At 41.2% G+C, this 7,300-nt stretch overlaps 1 protein-coding gene across 1 annotated transcript; it reads right to left on the reverse strand.

Moving 5' to 3' along the window:
• Positions 1–4,972: 4,972 nt before the first annotated feature.
• Positions 4,973–6,780, reverse strand: rtn4r (reticulon 4 receptor). Its single transcript, XM_056293790.1, has 2 exons — positions 6,759–6,780; positions 4,973–6,348 (listed from the first exon to the last, which is right to left on the reverse strand). Exons 1-2 carry the CDS (start codon positions 6,778–6,780, stop codon positions 4,973–4,975), a joined length of 1,398 nt encoding a protein of 465 aa, XP_056149765.1.
• Positions 6,781–7,300: the final 520 nt, after the last annotated feature.

The following is a 7,300-nucleotide window of genomic DNA, read 5'->3' on the forward strand; positions in this document are numbered from 1 at the left end:
GTTGGCAGTACACAACCACGATGGTGAGTGTGACTGGATAAGAGACAATAACAGCATGAAATTCAAAAGAGGGCGGAGAAAATTGTGGAATGGAAACAAGAGAGTATTTCCATTTCAGGGAGGTTAGCAAGCCAGTACCACCACCCTGCCTCCCAGCTCTGGGAGTGTGAGAAAAAGAGTACACATCAGACAGAGCTGCGGGTGTGGTAGTGTTTTTTGGCATGATCCAGGTCTCAATTAGAGCAAGAAAGTTGAGGGAGAGCAAGGATGCGTAGCCTGAGATAAACTCAGCTTTTGGCACCGCAGACTGGCAATTCCCGAGCCCTCCCGTCACCCCTTACTCAACATGAGTGGAGAGAGTGGGATAGATGAGATTGGCAGGGTCACAGCACCTAGGAGTGACCCAATGTCTATGCCAGTCCCGGGAAGAGGCAAGGACAGGAATGCGAAAGAAACACATAGTCTATACTAGGTACACAAAATACAGATGACTGACCGAATCTAAAAAGAAGAGTCCGTGCTTGACAAACTCTTGGCTTGAAAAAGTCGCGCTTGCCTTTGTTCACTCTAGCCTTCGTTCAACCTAGGCTTGTTTGCCTGGCACTTGACGCTTCCAAGTAGCAGCAGTGATTTAAAGAACACTGATTGCTAATTGCCTGCCATGAGTGCAGGCCACACCTTGGCCACTTAACACCCAATTGGCCAAAGAGGTACACTGAAAATATGCTTGTTGCCCAGAAACTGGGCACTTATGTAAAACTCTATCAAACACCACACAATACTATTAAAACTGCAAACAGCAAGTTACCAAGGAATATATTTATAAGCTAAAAGGATAACTAAGTCAAAACAGCTAGGCAACAAGAAATATTTAAGGGCACACTATGTGAAAAAAAAGCTACAGCTAGAATAAGTAAATAAGACAAGTAAGTAAATAGAATAAGACAGCTACAGTTAGAATAAGATCCCACTAGGAACTAGCAGCAGATGTATAGAGAAAAGGACTAATACTCAAGCAGCTGGAATAAGACTAGTAGCAACTTGTTAAGCAAGAAAGATGATACTTACTCTATTCTAGATGAGTAAGCAATTCAGAATCACTCCAGAAGTTAAGATGCACACTGGATTAAAACGGAATCAGGCCAGACTTATAAATCCCTGTGATGTTCTGGCCACACCCTGGCCACTTAACACCCAATTGGCCAAAGAGGTACACTGAAAATAGGCCTATTGCCCAGAAACTGGTCACTTATGTAAAACTCTATCAAACCTCACACAATACTATTAAAACTGCAAACAGCAAGTTACCAATGAATATATTTATAAGCTAAAATCATAACTAAGTCAAAACAGCTAGGCAACAAGAAATATTTAAGGGCACACTAGGTGAAAACAAAAAGCTACAACTAGATTAAGTAAATAAGACAAGTAAGTAAATAGAATAAGACAGCTGCAGCTAGAATAAGATCCCACTAGGAACCAGCAGCAGATGTATAGATAAAAGGACTAATACTCAAGCAGCTGGAATAAGACTAGCAGCAAGTTGTTAAGCAAGAAAGATGATACTTACTCTATTCTAGATGAACCAGCAATTCAGAATCACTCCAGAAGTTAAGATGCAGGCTGACGCACCCTTAAGAGCCCCAGCCATCAAAATACACATGGTTGTGTCCTTAATTCAAGGCGTTTCAAAATAGAAGCACCTGAATAAAAATTAAATCATTTTAATTTGTCGAGCCGGTATCACATCTGCAAACTCACTTGGTGGTGACACCATGGGGGGGCGGGGGGGGCTTTGGTGGACTGGCAACCTGTCCAGGGTGTCCTCCTGCCTTTTGCCCATTGTGAGGTAGTACAGGGTCCACTTCAGTGATGTAGGTTTGGAGAATGGCTGAATGAAGGAAATCATATTTTTTCTTGCTCGCTAAGTGTGTTTAACTTATATGTTATCCATGTAGGGGCAGATGATTAGTCAGTATGTCGGTAGTCATGTGCTGCTTGATCTGCAAACTCACATGCATGGGGGCTGTTTGATGGACAGACAGCGTAAATAAATGTTTTTTGGATGAATGCCTAGAGAAAATGGACAGGAGAGATTGATCTGAGTCAGACCCAATTACTGGCACCGTCCAGACCTGCAGCAGCCTGCTTACCAGAGGGAGTGAAGAGGGACTCTTTTAAATTGGAATGGAGGGCCTTGTTGATTTTCCCAGTTGGTTCCCCACCAAGATCGATATCTTTCTGGGTCCCCCTTAGGTCCTCTCACTTTTCAGGGTTAATCGATGACAATGAGAAGCTCCAGGGTTTTGCAGCGACCCTTCCTTCTAATCCTTTCACTTTGTGGGAGATAAATCCAGAATTGCTGACAAGATCTTGACTTAATTTGGTACAGATTAGCAGACTGTGTATTATTCCATCCTGTGGATATGCCAGCATGGACACACCATGGACAACAATGTACGACAGCATAATAATTAAATACATTATTCTGTATGGGTCAGGATTCATAATGTTTTTATACAATTTTTCTTTCAAGGCTTAATCCGACATATATCCTGCAATCATGCAGAGGATGATACTGTATTTCAGTTTCTCCCGGCTCTGGGAGGGGCAAGAGACAAATGTAGAATGATAAATTAAGCGGTGAAGGATGTTATACAGTAGAACCTATTCAATCCGTTGTAATGTGACACTGCTGTCTCTCAAACCAGCTAGGGACCAGACCGTACCTTGCTGCTTCTGGTGGATAAAACAGAACAAAACCTGATCTTTTCTCAGAATCCTTTTTAAAATGCAGCTAAATTTCAATGGCAGCAAGAAAATCTTGGGACTTCAACAATATAGTCAGATCTGTACTCTCCATGCGAATTAAGTTTAACAGTGTTTATGACATCTGACCATCTTTTCTCCAGTATAGTAAATCAAAGCGGTGATGTGTCATTTCATTGGCTAATTCAACAACATTTCAATCCAGTCTTCATTAATTCACCAAACATCATGAGCAATATTGGCAATGTTTGTAAAATATTTTTAAAAATGTATTATTCAAATTAATTATTAAAAATTAAATAATTTATAATTTTATATATCAATATAAAATACATATAAATATGATATATATTTTTTTAAAAGTAAAAAGAAATAAAAATTAAAAAAATAAATTAAAATTATTACATTTTAAATATTGTAAAAATATTGTAAAATAAAACTTTAATCTAATTAATCTAACACCCAATTCTGTCAGTTGTTGGAGAATTTTATTCAAGCCTTTGGCGGCACACTCAGCAGGCAGTAAGATAAGGAAGGTCTTGTAAATATACTGCAGAAATGGCGTCTCAGTTGACTAGCTTGTTTTGGCTTGTGTACTGTAACATAAGCGTTGATTTGTTTGATCTTCACAGAAAGCGCTCAGAGGTTTCATCAAAATAGCAGAGACAGTAATCGCTGCAGATCAAACAGAGGCTTGTTCTATTAATGCCAGTTTGTTATTCTTAGACCAAGTGTTGTGATAAAATAAAACACAACGGGGAAAAAAACAAGCGAAAGTCAGTTCAATGTGTTTTCAGTTGAAAGGCTAAATAGTGAAAGGTGAGCTGTAGGACATGTTTTTTTCTGCTTTGTGTCCACCAGCAGATGAATGGGATCTTCATTGTGAGTGAGCTCACACATGCTTTGGCAAAGTCACACACCCCTACACGTATGTGTCTGGATAACCAGGTGCCAGCATCCCAGAGAGGAAGAGAAAAGAGGAGGATAAAGGAGAAGAGGGAAAAACCAAATGTGGAGTACAAGGGTTTGGGACCCATCCAGATTTGACAAAGCCCTCGGTCATTACTTCCCAACCGACCCCTAAAAAACAATGAACATGCTCCAGCAGGCCTGCCATCTGTTTGGGAGGTATTAGAAGGAAGGTTTTGCCTCACAACACAGTTGGTCGAGACATAATACAGGCTGACATGATTGCACACAATAGATTCAAATGCATTTTGGTACTCATTTAGAGCAGTTTTGCTGACATGATCTTAGAATAATCTTCTGTTGTAATGTAGATTTCTCCGCTCTCATTAAAACAGTACACTAGCAAAATCACATATCCTCATGAGTCATAGGTGTACTTTTTTTTTCTTTTGTCATGAATATGCAATGCAATATCTGGATGTAAGATACATTTTCATCTTGTCTCATCTTGTCTCACCTGCTGTATCGTCACAAATCCAGCTGTTTAAATACATCTCTGGAAGTAACTCACACAATACCAAAAAGCTCTACGAAAGAAGACCTTTTATTCATAATATATTCATACTTGTACACAAGTAAAATAAAATGCATATCTATGGTTCCATTGCAATCTCCATGAACAATATGACAGCATTATTTTGGTCAATGCTACCCTTGTACCCTTTCTGTCATGAAAATATAACTAAAGTTGGGGGAGGATAAAACATTTGTTTTTACTGAATTACTTAGAAACATAAAAAACATAACAGTACCCAACAAATGCATCACTTTGAATAAATAAGGGGGGGATGGAGATCATTCCTGTCTGATAAACAAACCCAAACATTCTTTTTGTGCGCTCAAACTCTGATTTTCTTTGTTTATTTTTTTCCCGTTCTCCAGTGCTCCATCTAAGCTGTCCCGTCTTTGCTGTAAAAGCTTTTGAGTGGGAAAAACGAAAGGAGAGTCTCCAAAGTGTAGCTTAGACACAGTACAGTTAAGTACATACAGAACAAACAATTTTGGGCACTGATTCAGTATATACATTAGATCTGAAGTGTTCTGAAAAGGCATCCATTTTGTTAAATGTACTCCAGCGTCTTCATTGTTGTTAGTCTTTTTTACCCCTGTCGCGCCAAACATGACTTCTTAATTTTTAGTCACTGCCTGTTGTAGAAAGTCACTGCAACTTCAGTATCATTGTCATGAGCATTAACAATCATTGAGTCCTGCGTGTAGAACATGATCAGGAGTCCTAAGACATGGCTAGACAAATCCAGATCATGGGAATGAAGAGAAAGCTCAGCACCTGAATTGTAGATCCCTGGCCTTTGAGACAATGGTTGTCTGATTTGGGCTTTTTTGAGCACTTCTTTTTCTTTTTGTTAGGAGCTGTTGAAGGTTCCAGATTGCCTATGAGATCTGGATTCTCCAAAGACTGATCTAGGTTGTTGGACAAGGTTCCCAATGGCCCATCGCTCTGCTTGTTCCGGGTCTCGTTTTTTGTTCGTTCAGGTTCCTTAAATTTGGTCTTGGATATGTTCTCCTTTTCTTTTAGGGGGTTGGTGGTGATTTGCCTGCTCTTGCCTGATAGGATGGAGGATTTGTCATTATCACCGAGGCAACACCTGGGAATGGCCTCTGACAGGGGATTTTCAGTGGAGGGGAACTTCCCAGATCGTGCTTTAGAGCTAAATATATTGGTCTGGATTTGAGGTGTTTCCACACAACCCTCCATGTCCTCACTTTTCAGTTGTTTCAGGTCCATCCCTGCCAGGTCCAAGGGAATACTGCATTCCAGCTTAGAACTGGAACCTTTGAAGCGTGTGAACCAGTCCCACAAGGTCCTGGCACGACAGTCGCAAATCCACTGGTTTCCATTTAGACGAAGATATTGGAGGGACACCAATGGGTCCATGGTCTCCCCTGTCAAGATGGTTAGGTTGTTGAAGAACAGGAAGAGGGTTTTAAGCTTGCCCAAGTCACTAAATGCCCTCGACTGGACATAGATGACCCAGTTCTGATGCAGCAGCAGTCGGTCCAGGTTGATTAAGCCACGGAACATGTTGTCCGTGACAATCTTGATCTTGTTGTTGTGCAGGTAGAGATAGGTGAGGTTAGCAAGGTCCAGGAAAGTGTCATCATGCAGAGTTAGAATGTTATTGTCCTGCAGGTAAAGGTACTGAAGAGAACACATTCCTCGGAACACCCCAACGGGGAGCTCCGACAGGCCGCACCTATGTAGGTGGAGGGTGTGCAGTTTAGTTAGCCCTCTGAAAGCTGTGGGGCTGATGGTCCGGAGGTTGCTGTTGTCTCCAATATCCAGTTCCTCCAGTTTCTCCAAACCATAGAAGGCCCCAGCCTCAATATGGCTAATGTTGTTGGAGTATAGCCAGAGAACAGTGAGGTTGTGACAGGAGCTGAAGCTGGTAGACCTCACCACTGTTAGCGTGTTGCTCTGGAGGAAGATCCGTTGGCTCCGCACAGGGATCTCCGTTGGAATGGAAAACAGTCCTTGTTGTTGACAGGCCACAGTAGGCCTAGGTTCACTGTAGCACACACATTTGGCAGGGCAGCCCTCAGCTCGAGGCACAAGGTTCAGCCACAAAACCAGGATCAAGAGTCGCCCCCCTAAGGAGATAATGGGAAAGTGATGAATGAGTTAGCATAAATTATGTAAATGTGCAGGCTCACAGTCTTTTTTTAGTTACCAGTCTTGTTCTATCCAAATTAACTGTTTCTAACAAGAATAAAAACTGATCAGACTCATACCGATCACAGTTTAATTTCTGGATGTTTGAGAGGGCAGTTTATATTATGATCAGGCATTCTGTCATAGAACGTGTTAGTAGCAGTAATAACGTATAGGGCTACAATTACACACGTTTGACAACTTTTTGATTAAAATCACAGAAAATTGAATCAATTCATCTGGACACGTTTATTGACAGAAACGTTTCAGCACTCATCTAAGTGACCTCTTGAGTCTAAACTGACTGCAGGTATCCCCACCCTTATAAACAATACAGTGGCGCAACGACCAAAAACAACGATCGGTTTCATATGCAAATTGCCGTGACCATTAACTAGAGTTAGAATGCCCATGTGTACTATTCACAGAGGATTGGGAGTGGTTGCAATCACAGCATTGTAAGATGGCGACAGATATACTCTCAACTCAGAACTGGAACCTTTGAAGCATTTGAACCAATCCCGCAAGGTCCTGGCATGATAGTCACAAATCCACTGGTTTTCATTTAGATGAAGATATTGGAGGAACACCAGTGAGTCCATGGTCTCCCCTGTGCCTCTGCTGCCATCTTACAATGCTGTGATTGCAGCCATTCCCCAATCCTCTGTGAATACTACACATTGACTTTGTAACTCTGGTTAATGGTCACAGCAGTTTGCATATGAAATCAATCGTCGTGCCTCTGTATTGTTTATAAGGGTGGGGATACCTGCAGTCAGTTGAGAATGAAGAGATCACTTAGATGAGTAATGAAACGTTTCTCTCAATAGAAATTGTGTCCACATGAACTGATTCAACTTTCTGTGATTTTCTTACCTGGAGTATTGAGCA

This window comes from Lampris incognitus, chromosome 1, assembly GCF_029633865.1.
Source record: "Lampris incognitus isolate fLamInc1 chromosome 1, fLamInc1.hap2, whole genome shotgun sequence".
Lineage (NCBI taxonomy): Eukaryota > Metazoa > Chordata > Actinopteri > Lampriformes > Lampridae > Lampris > Lampris incognitus.

Excerpts from the sequence above, each read along its gene's own strand:
- rtn4r (XM_056293790.1), bottom strand. The coding sequence starts at position 6,780 with ATGAAACCGATCGTTGTTTTTG. Across the intron at positions 6,349-6,758 it reads GAAACCGATCGTTGTTTTTG|GGGGGCGACTCTTGATCCTG; the intron begins GTCGTTGCGCCA and ends TTATCTCCTTAG.